General features: G+C 41.8%; 1 protein-coding gene across 3 annotated transcripts in view; it reads right to left on the bottom strand.

Moving 5' to 3' along the window:
- The window catches only part of CACNA1C (calcium voltage-gated channel subunit alpha1 C), a 485,027-nt gene that overhangs the window by 62,776 nt on the left and 408,214 nt on the right, over positions 1-14,037 (bottom strand). For all 3 annotated transcript variants that reach the window (XM_065626926.1, XM_065626928.1, XM_065626927.1), the window contains 6 exons: positions 12,975-13,082; positions 12,243-12,295; positions 11,989-12,135; positions 10,908-11,109; positions 10,293-10,451; positions 7,266-7,376 (listed from right to left, as the gene is read on the bottom strand). In XM_065626926.1, coding sequence (XP_065482998.1) covers positions 7,266-7,376; positions 10,293-10,451; positions 10,908-11,109; positions 11,989-12,135; positions 12,243-12,295; positions 12,975-13,082 — 780 coding nt within the window. The remainder of the gene's footprint in view (positions 1-7,265; positions 7,377-10,292; positions 10,452-10,907; positions 11,110-11,988; positions 12,136-12,242; positions 12,296-12,974; positions 13,083-14,037) is intronic.

The following is a 14,037-nucleotide window of genomic DNA, read 5'->3' on the forward strand; positions in this document are numbered from 1 at the left end:
TGGCAGGGGTTTCTGGTCAGATGGCTGCTGAGCTTGTTGGAGCAGCTGAGATTAATTCCAGCTGGGCTAGTGGCTGTACAGAAGATCTAGAGGAATATTTAGTGCATTCAGACATCACCCAGAAAAAAATTTGGAGTGAAAAAGGGAAGCATTTCTGGGGAAACACGCTGAAGCGTTTTTGCAACAGGGCTGAAATTAATCCACAGAAGTAGGGAAGTACATTGCACTCAACTTTTTTTGCAAATTATTCTGATGAGACAATACACAGGGAAGCTCTGTGGCTGAGATACTGATGTGTTTGTATATGGAGACCTGCGATGTCTGCCAGGGAACTTAAATAAAGTGAAGAAGAACAAAAAGATGTTAATTAGTCTAAAAGCTATCAGTTTTAATTCAGTTTTTAATTTTCTAAAAATCCCTTTCCGTGTTCACTTTTCCTTTCAGTTCTGTTTCTATTTTTCTTTTCCTTGCATCATTTTTTGTCCAATCGTTTCTTCATTTTATTAATATTTTCCTCTTTCAGGGTCTTCAGTATATTTTTTTTCTTTCTGCTTTTAAGGGTATTCTGTCTGTTCTCACTCTCCATTATCTGTGTGTGGCTTTTCCTCCCCTTCAGGTTTAGTTTCTCTCTTTCCCCCCGAGACATTGCTCTTCCAGTTTGTTCAGTTCTCTCGCTTTTTTCAGTTCACACACTTTCTTACCTGACTATTCCTAGTTCTCTCCATGCTTACTATATTTTACCCAACAGCAAGCAGAATTCACTCTTCCTTTTTGTTGGATGAGGTATGTATTTTTCCCCACCCGCAGAATCTGAAAGATATTAGCTTTCTCACACCACTTTTTCACTTGTTCCAACCAAAGGCAGGGTGGTGGTTGGAAACTGCCCTTCCTTTTGCACTAGACAACTCAGTCAGCAAATGTGCCATATGAAGGTGCTGCCCTTCCAAAACAGAAAGGGTTAATACTGGAGCTGAGGAAACATTTAGGTGACTACTTAGGTTATGAACCTGCCAAAATCAGCAGAGAAAATCCGCAAAGTAAGAGCCATATGACAATGACAAGTGTGTGGCCTCCATGAGGTGGAGGCAGCTGCCTGCACCATGGGCTCGCTTATACATTTAGACAACCTGAACTACCAGTTTATACCACTATACTTCATCCCAGACCATATGATTTTAACTAAATATGATTCCTATGTCTGTTGGATGGACCTGAAGTGTTTTTCAGTGCTGAGCAAAAGACCACTTGATTGTAACCAGTTTTCCTGACCTTTTTTGTATCAGTGCGGAATGTCTTTGCTTTCTCCGTATAAGCTGGAGAAATAAAACACTGTGATGAATGATGCCAGGACAGCACCTAAGCTACATGAGTATTTCTAAAGGTGCTAGAATGAAGAAGTGCAAAATCCATTAGATTTCCAAGATTAAACAACCTTGTTTCTGTGGTTTCAGGGGATATATTGGATATAAATTTCAGTTGATGAAAATGCTGGAACCAAGCCTCTATTCCTGACAAAGGAATGACAATTCTGGTTGTGGTGAGAAACAAGAATGCAAGTAGTATGGAGCAGCCAGTGTGACTTAGGGAGAGGCTGCTCACAGATCTGTTTATAGGCATAAATGTACTGGAAATGGAGTAGTAAAAAGAGGAGAAAAACGGATGAGTCATTTTGCAGGTTTAAGAAGAGATATCAGTGCATCAAATGCATTATAAATGCTGACTGAGAGGAGCTTAAAGAGGAATAAAGAAGGGCAAGCATATTACAGGAGAAAGCAACACAAAGGACATGTAGATCCATCAGCAAATGGAGACTAAGAAATAACCATGGGTGACACTCATGACTTCCATTACTCACAGGGTCACAGCTCTTCCTGGGATCACATGGGATTATATGCCTTGTACTGAATGCGAAACTCGTTTGAAACAGTGCACATAAGCCTGAACTCTGCTACATGAAAATGACATTGAAGAATGGCAAGAGTTCAGAGTAAAGTAGCAGTCACAAATGACGGACTGAGCTAACTGAGGCAGGACAGATGGTGTTGTTACAGGCTGCTTTACAAGTAACATCCATAAACACCCAGGAAAGAAAGTTGCTGTGTTTGGTGAATGGGGTAGACCTGTGATCCATAGTCCCTCTGATAGTCATAATTCCATGGAGGGAGTACCCAAGAATCCCTTTCCACACGCAGACCTGGATTTGAGAAAATGTATGAACATGTGCTTTACTTTATGCATGGGAGTAGTTCCACCGATATGCCTTCCCTAGTTTGAGATGGTGAGGACAGTGGTAGAAAATTCTTAGCTCTCGGATTACTAGTCCTTTCCTAGCTAATGAGAGGAGAGATGCAATGTTTCCTGAAAGAAAAAGTAGATGTGGTTCATCAGTAAAACAGCCTGTTCCAGGAAGCTGTAAAGATTTAAAATTCCTGGAGGAATATCCATACCCACATTAGCACATACACTGACAGATGGTGCAGTTTCATATGAATAGGAATTTGGAGTCATTGTCTTTGAGTTGAAAAGATAAACCTTAGGCAGGTTTTGTAGAGCAGCTGGTCCTTTATGGACTGGTGCTTGTGGGGATTTCTTCTTTAAGAAGCTAGGACAGTGGTAGCTGCGAGCATCCCAGACAGCACAGGACCTCTCATTCCCTTTAGTAGTTTTCTCTGGAAAAAGCACGAAGCAGCAGCTGCTTTCTCCATGCAGGAACTGGAAACAAGCTCACCAGACTGGCTGGAGAATTTATAAAATTAGAAAAACAAAGCAGCAAAAGGCCTTGGCTCAACAGCATTACTTTTAGATTCTTTGAAGTGACTAGACTTCAGTGAGTTTATGAGTGCCAGCCAAGACAAACACTAAGGTCCATTTGGGGGTTTTGCTTCAGAGCAGCACATTAATACTCTGTAAGGAGATGCAGGGCATGTAGTGGATGTTTTCTTTATCAGCAGTCCTAATCATCCTGAATCTCTCTTGCTCATTGTTAGCATACCCTTCTGTCAAGGCTGCATCAGATATAGATGAGCTATCTTACACAGTGCTTAGATTTCTCCCGCAAAAAAATCTGAGATAACTGATCCTCTCCTTCAGAAAATGTACCACACAGAAATTCAGAGGCTCTCAGAGGCTGGCCTTGTCCCTGCCCGGCATGCACTATACCAGCAGCAGCTGCTCCAGCTAACACACACCCCTGTTCTCTAGAGACTCTCTGGAGATTAAACAAACCAAAACACTGGTCACAGAAGATGGCCAATAAAAAGGACAGGTATAAAAAGGGACTTGCTGACTAGAGCAACCAATCTCAACAGTAACAGTATGTTTAGTTAGGAAAGTCCTTGTCTTTCTAACCCCCTTCACATACTTTCTGTAAATGTTAGGAGATGAGCCCTGACTCAGACTTGGCTCCTTATTCCTACAGCTGTCCTTTCAATGAGTGAATCCTTGCTCTTACCACAAGAACTAGTTGCAGGGCTGGATTATCTGTGCCGATTCTTTGCAGTCAGGCACATATATGATCCTACTTAATGTATGTGCAACTGACTGTGTTTGCCTTTTTTCACCTTTACTATCAAGAGTAGCAAATAAGAAGGACACGTCTCCTCACAGAAGAAGAGTGAAGAAACAAAAACTGGGTACAGTAAAAAAATCTATTTGGTCAGAGGCTGCCACCTTTTCTGTTGTTATGCATTTAATACATAGGTAGCATTGTAGTGTATTACATTGCTTCATACAATAGTGATTGCCACACCACTGCCTGCAGGAAGAACTCTGCATATTAGGAACTCTTCCCAAAGCTGTTCTGCATGGGTACATCCCTGTGATGACTTCTGTAAGAAGCTGGGGCGGTAGCAGCTCTGAGTACCTCAGAGACCTGTCCCAGTTCCCTTAGCAATTCTCTCTGGCAAAGGTATGAATAAACAGCAGCTTGTTTCACCTTGCACAGATGGAGAAAACTGTGATTCTCTTTTGCTGCTGCAGACCATTCATTCCAAGGTGCCTTTAGGAAGCGACTTTGCAAGGGAGAGATCTGTGGTGGCTGCTTCAGGGTTACAAGTCAGTCACTGCACTGCTTGCTGCAGCTGAAGGTTAGCTGCAGCACCCACTGCTGGGTTAAACACCATCAAGTTGGAGAAAACAGAGAGGATTTTGCCAGTTTCAGTTATGTGTTCAGTTCTGTTCTGCCACATTCTCCTGGGGCTGGTGGCTAAGGTGAGGGCGAGACACCTTCAGCTACCCAAGTTTCCTGCTTTCTTGTTGTCATTTCTAAGGCTTACAGCTCCCTCATTTTAGGGTACTCTTCAAATAGAAAAGAGTGATGTTTGGGCACAAATTCAAAGAGGCAAAGTAACTAGAACAAAGGCTGGTTTGTGTTTTATTGTTCAGGAAATGGCAGACAAATCTGCCTTCAGCAGAGATCTCATGAGCATTTAAGCTTGCCATTTCACATCTGGGAAACACTAATATCACCTAGCATCTCATTTCTTTGTCTGGGGGACTTGGTTGTTTACAGGGGAGAGGACGGTGGTTGTGCTGTAGTGATGTTCACCCAGGTGACAAAGAAATCCTTTTTGACTTTTCCAGCTGGTGTTCTTGAGGACAATCTCCATCTGCAAATGTAGCGTGTTTTCATACCTTGAGTGATAGGAGGACACAAGGTCTTGCCAAGCAGAGGGTTGAGGTAACAATTTGCTCCATGCTGAGTCTCTCACATTAGAACATATTCTAGGCAAGTTCAGCTTCAATCCCAATGTGCAACCTAAAGAGACACAAATTGTGCCCCCAGCATTGGTCCACATCAGTCCAAATGGTCATCTGGGAGAGGTGGTTTCCTTCTCTGGAGAGCAGGTTGAGTCAATATGGAGCAGAGAATGAAGGCTGCAGGCCAAATCCTTGTACTGAGCAGCCAGTGGCAAGTTACACAAGGAATTTTGATGTTTCTAAACTTGAGTCACTGAATTGGTGCTCAACATAATCCAGTGTGAATATACTGCTGGAGGCAAGTCTTTTTGCTGTATTAGTTGTTTTCACAAGATAATTCCTGTTTTCCTTCCCTGTAAATCTGGTGGTTCCTATTTATTTATTTATTTATTTTAATTTTTGTGAAGGTATTTAATTAAAATAGAAGTTTAAGTGTTAGTACTATTTTTGTCATACATGCGAGACTAGGATTTGAAACAGCTTTATTCTTTTCCCTGGCTATTCTTTTAGGATGGGCAAGACCCAGCCTGAGGTTATTGTCTCTTGTCTTATTGTTGAGAAGATTTTATTAATACTCCGCTATTCTGATCACAAGGAAAACTTATTTTATACTCACACTTTTACTATAGTTTAGTAGCTGAGGATTTAGTTTGGAAATTACAAAATCATGGAAAATTGGGCTGAGAGGGACCTTGTGAGATGGTCTAGTCCATTCCCCGTCCCAAGGCAGGTCATACATTCCTAAACTGTTTCTAAAATGTTCCCCTAAATTAATCTTAAAACCTCAAATTATGGAGATTCCATAATCTCTTTAAGCAACCTGTTCCAATGTTTTGCTATTTGGAGGATACATGTTTACCCTACCTAAGAGTTTGTTGTGCTTGAAAAGGAGATTGAACACAGAAAAGTAAGACACAGGAAGTAGAAAGCACCTCCAATATCACCAAGTCCAATTCCTTACAGTTAGAAGCAACCATGTCAGGTAAAGCCTTCCTTGCATATGCACAGAGCTCTACATTTGAATGGGTTGAACTTTTTCCCTAAATTATCAAAACAAATTCTGCTGAGAACTTCATCTTTCTCAAAGTCAAGAATCTCCTGTAAAGTAGAACCATGAAATCAGAAGAACATTACAAAGCCTGTGAAATATATTTTTGGGTATATAATGTACAGATAAGACAAAGTGCTGGAAGATTTGCTTGCTAATAGACATGGCAAAATTTCAAAAGTGAAAGGTAAATCCCTCCTGAAAATTACGATCCCTTCTGAAACAGATGATGACACTTCTAAATTTCCTAAGACAGTGTTTGAGATTCTCAAAAAAAAAAAAAAAAAAAATCAGTCCCTCACCAGGTCTGCAAAAGATGCTTCTAACTTTCAGCAGAACTACATCTGAGAAAGGATAGTGATATTGGGCTCATGAGAAAAATGAAGTTGTGACTCTTCTAAGAAAAAGCCCTAGAAAGTGTGCAAGTAGGAGAGAGTGGATGGGTGGGAGTAAAGTCAACACAGAATTAAGAAGAAAAAGTAAGACTGAATTCAGTAGAATTGAAGAACAAAGTTTCTGAGCTGAGGATGAGGAAGATGTTAGGTTAGAGCTATGAGGAGCTCTTAACTTCAGTGATCCTCTAAAAGTTTAACATGAAGAATAAGCCTGTCAGACATGATTCTTCTCATCTTTATGGATGTCAAAACTGATGCTTCAGATGGTATTTGCCAATGCCAAGCTATCAAGGTATCATTCAAGACACAACCCCATGTATCAAGGTATCACTGAAGATATGAACTGGCATGAGGTACCTGTGCTTAGGTGTCTGGATTCCACTTCTTATGATGCACCACTTAATTTAAACCCCAAAGAAGAAAGCCTTATGTAATCTTCAACTATGTGAGGTCAGAATCTTTGTCATTGTCTTGCAGTAGCTGTGCCAACTTAGTTGGAAGAACTTGAAGGTTATAATCATACCCATGGTGCAGCTATGCTACTAGAATGCCATGGACCAATGGACAAGACAATACGTTCAGTCAGGACCTGCTGAGATACTGAATATTATCAATGAAATATTAAACTCAAAACTAAAGTAATCCAAACTATCATTGAGATGTAGCCCTCCCAGAAGAAACATTTTTTTTTCCAAAGCTAATAACTCAAAATGAGTCAGGCTTGATTAACTTCACTTGGGCCAGGAGAGTAATCATGGGATGCTATTTATAATTTATTTATGAAAAGTCAGAGAGAGCATTAGAATAACATTCAGAATAGAAAACATGTTCTAGCATAACATAGTGTCACTATTATAACTTAATAAAAAGACAGAACTAGGAATCTTCTCTATTAGCAGATGTGGCTTTTTTTTTGTTGGTTTGGTTTGGTTTTTAGTGTGTCTACTCTCCAGTGAAATAGTTATTAAATATATGTGAGACTCCAATCCAGAAAGCAACTGTCCAGCTCAGTTATTGGTGGGGTAATAGATCAGAAAGTTTCACCTCCTCCTTCTCCTCACAGCTGCCCCGCACACATGCACACACACACAGAGGCCAGGAAACTCTATGCCTATAGCACCTACCTTGGGTTTGAAGGCGATTAATTTCAGGACCATCTCAACAGTGAAGAGGCCAGTGAAGAGCATGTTGAGGATGTTCATGGCTTCCTTGAACATGCAGCTCTGACCGTAGTGCTGAAAAACAGCATCCCAGCAGCAGCGTGAGGAACGGACACAGCAGCTAGTTAGGAATCCACAGGGCCCCTCCGTGTTGGTGTTCTTTAAAGAAAACCTTAGCACACTCCATTTTTTTCAGTTTAGAATTCCCATCTCCCTTCACGTATCTCCATGCCTCTGGCCATTTTTGCCATCTGGCTCGGGATCTCCTATCTTTTTAAAAAAATCTTTTTGAGTGAGGGTTACCAAAGTCACACTTACCATTCCAGTTGAGGGTTCATTATAAATTTGCATAATGGTACAAGACAGTCTCCAATTGTGTTTGCTATCCCATCCTTCCATAACACTTGGATTACTTTTTTGTTTGATGCTACTGCACAGTCAACAGGGGTTTCACTGAGCTGTTCATAATTATACCAAGCCATTCCCCAAGTAATTACACTTAATTCAGGATTCTGCAAAGTACATGAGCAGCTCAAATCATATCTTTCCAATATGCATTATCTTGCATTTGTCAACTCTGAATTAAATTTGCAATCATGCTGCCTATTCACTTAACTTTATTAAGATCCTATGAAGTTACTCTCTGTCTTCTACTAATTAATTCAAATAGTGTCTTCTGCAAATGTTGCCACCTCACTCTTCATAACCCCATTTCCAGATCATTATACTTGAGACTGATTGACTAAGGTCATCTTCCAGTTCATTTTATGAGACCCCATTTGTAGTTGCTTAACTTTGATAAACTTTAACGAGCTGGGATGAGCTTTCGTAGTCTGCTTTGGCTCAGGGTAATTTATTTAAAGTAGTTTCAGTTAACACAATTCAGCTGCAGCTGAAAGCCAGGCCAAGGAAAAACATATTGTTGAGGCGTTTTCAAAATTTCTCATAACATTTTCCTTGAAAGGCTTTAGTACCTGCAGGACTCTACTTAACAACCTAGAATTTTACTGGCATGTGGCTTTTGTATTTGCTGTCCCTTACAATGTTTGACCCAAATCTGGCCACAGTATAAGCCTTTGAAAAATTGTACTTTTCTCAAGAGGGATATAGGCTTCCTAGAATCTCCAGAGGTGCTGTCTTGCCTATGGGCTCATAAACATCTCACAGCTTCTAGCCCTACCTGCCCTGGGTATGTGCCATTTGCACAAAAACTGAGCATGTTTCAAAGCTTTAGAGTGAACATAATAGTCCCTCTCTGTTGCTTCATGACAGCAGGGCAGTTGATACTTCAGTTCGAGAGCTGAGTGCTTTCTTAGGCTCATGCTGCCTCACTCCCTTGTTGGTACCTTAGTCAAGACTGCAGAAGAAGCCTTTTCAATGGAGATGGGAAAGAGCTAGACCAGATCCAGAAAAGGTAGGGGGATCAAGAAAGCTGTTGAGATTGGACTGGAGGCGGTGAGACAAAATAAGGTGAAAATTAACCGGGAATGCAGACTTAGACTATTAGTGATAGGAGACTGAAGCTATGTTTGAGGGGAGGCTGGAAGCTGGGCAGCCTGGCATTGAGCCAGTGGAAAATGTAGTGCTGGGATGCTAATCTCAAAAGGGAAGCTGGTGTAGGACTGCATGGGGAGTTGGACTCACAGTAAGGGACAAACTAGAGAAGGGAACAAAGTGCAGCAGACAATCAAATGGAAAGGGCACAAAGACCAGAAAGGACATCTGTGGAGGAATAACTGCAACTGGGTGTCTGTGGAGTGAGGAAAAGGACTGGTTGAGGAGTGGGGATCTGGACTGTCTGGGCCACAGACCGGGGAAGGGAGTTCAGAGCCTGACTGGGTGAGGAGAAAGGATTGATTTTAGGGAAAAGAGTGACAGGCAGACTAGTTCTTAAGCAGACAGAGTGTAGAAGAGAACAGGGCTTGCGTGGCCAAGGAAACTGGGACTCCAGAGACAGGGTTAGCAGGTGGAATCTGGGACCGACTGAAAATGACAGGGAGGTGAAGGAGGCCTTGGGCAGAAACGGGCTGGAAGGAACAAGCCAGGAAAGTACAGACTTGGGGAAATGTACGGAACAGCTTGTGTCTATGAGAGCCCATTTCCCGACTAAAAGGAATGTAAGACTTCTTTTTTGTAAGCTAGCTACTTAGTAAAGGTTTTGACTCCTTCCCCTTTACTGCTGTTCCACCTGCACATGTTAAGCTACTGCCTCTATTAGCTGTTGTAGATCCAGCTGCAAATGTTTCTTTGGTGGATTCAAATTAGAAGTTTGAAAAACCTTTGCATGGTAAGGAAAATGAATGCACAGCATAGGGGGTAGTAAGGCCATCAGTAGCATCAGTAGTGAAGCAAGTTAGGCAAATGTCTGTCAAGAAATGCTTTAGGTGGAGCTGATACGACCTTTAGGTGATGGGATAGACAATACAGCCTCTCTAGAGGCTCTTTCTAAATGGTTTCTATGGTTTCTAACACAGAAAAAAAGGAGATACTAGGACCTTCCTACCTTCTATCCCCAGTTTCCTTGATTGCCTTGTTTGCCAACTGATTGCTTTCTACTTTTTTACACAGAAAAACTCAAAATTTAAAATTCAGATCTCAGGCGAGTGGCAGTTCTGGGCTTATTCTTGCATTTCATAGAGGACAAATCAGATTTTAAAAGTCACTTGTTATTATAGTGCCCACTGAATTGTTCTGTGATGTAACTGTTTGTGTGTTGTGGTTTTATTTTTTTTTTAATCTATTTGTTTTTAAGGAGCTAAAACAGAATTGTTGCAAGTGTCAGATATTAGCAGGAAGAGGAGGATTCCTCATTTTAACCAAATGTCATCAGGAGTGAACATGGTACAATGGTTTTTATCATGTTCCTCTCCCCCTTCCCCCTCAATACATGGTGTGAAGTTGAAAGTAGGTCTCAGCCTAGGCCATTTCTTCATTTTCCCCAATAAAGTCTAATAATTCATCACCTGTAGGGTTTTCGGCTTGCTCACTTACTTGCATGGCCAGGCAGATGGTGTTCAGCAGGATCAGAACGAACATCAGGTATTCAAAATAGGTGGAGTTGACCACATACCAAACTTTGTACTGGTACTGGTTTTTAGGGATGTATCTCCGCAGGGGCCGGGCCTTCAGGGCATATTCTACACACTGGCGCTGTGAAAGATGCAGCGTAGATTTAAAAATAAGAAACAAAATACAAAGTTGGTCAGTTATCCCAAATATAATAAGAACACAACGTATTTCAAGTTTTTTACTGAAATGGAAATACTTGGTAGAAGAATTTCTTTTAGGTTGTAATCTGAATGCGCATATTCTACCTGTTGAAGAGTTCCATATGCATTTACTTTGGCCAGACAATGCTGTCGTGTTCATCTAATCTTAGTGAACCAAATGCTATAGCACACATTTTAAGTACATGTTGTCCCATCATCAAATCTTACAGCAAGATTTTTTTTTTTTACCTGACTCCTGAAACACAGCAGTGAAGCCAGCTTAGTGCTGTATCTTGTTGGCAATCTTCACATGTTCCTCTCTGTATGTATTTCTCTCTTAAATGCTTATTCTCAATGTATTTTCGACCTTTAGTGGCAACACGGCGTCGTAAATTACCTGGTTTTTGTCCAGCTCACAGTTCTTGTACTCTTGTTCTCCTTGTTCCTGAAATGTGACGATGACGAAACCAACGAAGATGTTCATCATGAAGAAAGCAATGATGATGATGTAGATAATAAAGAAGATGGAGATCTCAACCCTGTGATTATAGATGGGTCCCACATCCTCCATGTGGGAATCAATGGACCTATACAGCAACCTGAAAGCAAACAGGAGCCCAATGCAGAGAAAATCTGCAATTGCCTTGAGGCCTTATAGGTGATGTTATAAAGTTTAACTTCGTGATTTTCTTCTACTTTTATCATAATTAATTCACTCACAGATGAGCAGACCTGCATTGATCTAAGTGTGAACTCTTGCAAAAGACAAGACAGGGCTCTTAGCAACTTTACACATTCAAACCTGTTCAAAGGTGAAATGTTTCCACAGTTGAACAATTAAAATCTAAAACAAAAGCATGCCCTTCAGTTAACAGAAGACAGGAGAGTCTGTGTTGTTGGGAACTGCATTTTGTAAGAAAAAGGAATCTCAGCACTTTTAACATTTGTTAATGCTGCTATTGGCATTACCCCCTGACATCCTGCGTGCACATGTCACTCTGACAGAGTGGAGCTGTGGGAGTCCTTGGCCCCTGTGGCACAGACAGCACAGCCTGGTAAGATATCCCATGTCTGCCCATACTGCAGAGATAGCACTGCTGTGTTTCATGTTGTCCTACTGGCTCCGTCAGGAAACTTGCAACACCTAGCAATACTGGTAAGCGCCTGACAAAAATTTAATATCCATTTGTATACATAAAATTTGTAACAAATATTGATATAATTGCTACTGCTGGTAATCATTTTTTTAGGAGCTAGTGACAGTGCTGTGCACTGTTTGCAAGTACAGGAACAGCAATTCCTGCAGGCCCTGAGGAATGTACAAAGTAGATAGTACTACAATGCTACTACTGCTGTATTTAATGCTTTAGACTTATTTAAATACTTAGAATGAGAAAGACTATGCTCTGCATTTGAATTTTCTCTTTTGAAATGAATGAGGACATTGCTAGTGTTGCATCGGTCCAAGAAGCACTCACTCTGGCCATCCCTCAAAGGTTGAAACAGTGAAGAGGGCCATCATGGCAGTCAAGACATTGTCGAAGTCAAACTTGCTGTTCTCCCAGCTCCGAGGCTGTATCATTGGCTGGTTGACCTCACCATCCTTATATGTAATGTAGTACCCTCTGTGGATGGAGAGCAGAGAGAGAACATGGCAGAACTGCACTTCCAGGAGGAGGGCCTGAGAGAGGGTGGACAGTGAAGGGGGCTAGCTGGGAAAGGTCAGACCCACCTGCATTCTGCTGCTGTCTGCTTGGAGCTATCAGTGCAGCTGTACAGCTTGCCCTTGAAAAGGAAGAAAGAGTGATGAAGCTTCCTTTCCTGACAGTGCAAGGGTTAGGGCAGATCATGTAGCAAGGAAACTGCATTTACTGCTTGTTTAATTGACTATGAGTATGTTTACATGCTCTTTTGCAGGTAGATATGAGAAAACTGGATTGAGAGTTGCCTGCACCTGGGTAGCTCAGAGCACAGGCTTTCATCTGCTTGGACAGTACTTTTATGTGTACGTCCTGAGGCGCATGACCACTGAGTGCTGCAGAACACTAGTTGTCAGAAGCGTGGTGAAGGGCAAAGAAATAAAAGCAGACATAAATAAGTGAATTAATAACCTCCCATGATTATCTGCCATGCCCATTCCTGTAAGTACTAATCCTTTAGAACAGCCCCCTTCACCTCCCTGGCACTAAGTCATGCCACAAGTTATTTAGGGAAGAAGGAAGTTACTGATGTTAACTGATGATTTCTTACGGTTACAGATGAAGGGCAGGAGTTCTGAATATGCCTCATGCAGTTTTGGTGAACTACTGGTAACAGGAGCCCAGGTAACACTAATAGTTCCCCAAACATTTCGCCTTTTACACAGAAGACTCCATCCCCCTTCAGGCTTCTTCATGCTATTTTTCTTCCCACTCCGTAATACAGCTCAGGGTAATGGATGAATGAATGGGCCCAATGGTTTTACCTTAAACAACTGAACTCCAATGCAGGCAAACATGAACTGCAGCAAAGTGGTGACAATCACAATGTTTCCGATGGTTCGAATGGCGACAAACACACACTGGACCACATGCTGCAAATGGAAGATAGGAACAAAGTAACTTGCGGGATTGTTCTGAGCTGCTCTGGCTGAGGGAGAAGCTCAAGACTAAAAATACAAATAAAATAATTTCATTTAACTATTGCCCATTAAGTAATGTCTCAGGAAAAGGGAGAGAAAACCAACTTGTTACGTTCCTCACCATACTCTTAGAAGCAGGCAGAAAGGGATAGCAAAATACCAGAGCTCAGCTCTCTGAAACTTCCAGCAGCACTGACTTTCATAGCTGGGCACCCACCAGCCCCACAGGAAAGAATTTATCTAATACAGCAATGCTACATTAAAATAGGCTTGTGTGCCCATCTGTAAACCTTGCAAGCTACATCATTTAACCTCAGTGGTGATGTCTGGCCAGCCATCTGGAAAGTGGCTTGGCAGAAAAGGGCTTGGGTGTCCTAGTGGACACCAAGTTGAACATGAGCCCTCTCTGCAAAGCTGACGAATGGTATCCTGGGCTGCATTAGGCAAAGTACTTCCACCAGGTTGAAGGAGGTGATCCTTCCCTTCTACTCAGCACTGGTGAGGCCAAATCTGGAGTACTGAGTCCAGTTCTGGGCTCCTCAGTATAAAACAGCCATGGATCTACTGGAGGGAGTCCAGCAAAGGGCTGCAAAGATGATTAAGGGACTAGAACATCTGTCCCATGAGATAAGCCTGAGAGAGCTGGGACTGTTCAGCCTGGGGAAGAGAAGGCTCTTGGGGGATCTTATCAATATATACAAATACCTGAAGGGAGGGTGCAGAGAAGGCAAAGCCAGGTTCTCTTCAGTGGTGCCCATCGACAGGACAAAAGGCAATGGGCACAAACTGAAACATAGGAGGTTGATCTGAACATTGGGAAACACTTTTTTTACTGTGAGGGTGACGGAACATTGGAATAAGTTGCCCAGAGAGGCTGTGGTGTCTCTCTCCTTGGAGGTATTAAAAA

The sequence above is a fragment of the Caloenas nicobarica genome, chromosome 1 (assembly GCF_036013445.1).
Source record: "Caloenas nicobarica isolate bCalNic1 chromosome 1, bCalNic1.hap1, whole genome shotgun sequence".
Lineage (NCBI taxonomy): Eukaryota > Metazoa > Chordata > Aves > Columbiformes > Columbidae > Caloenas > Caloenas nicobarica.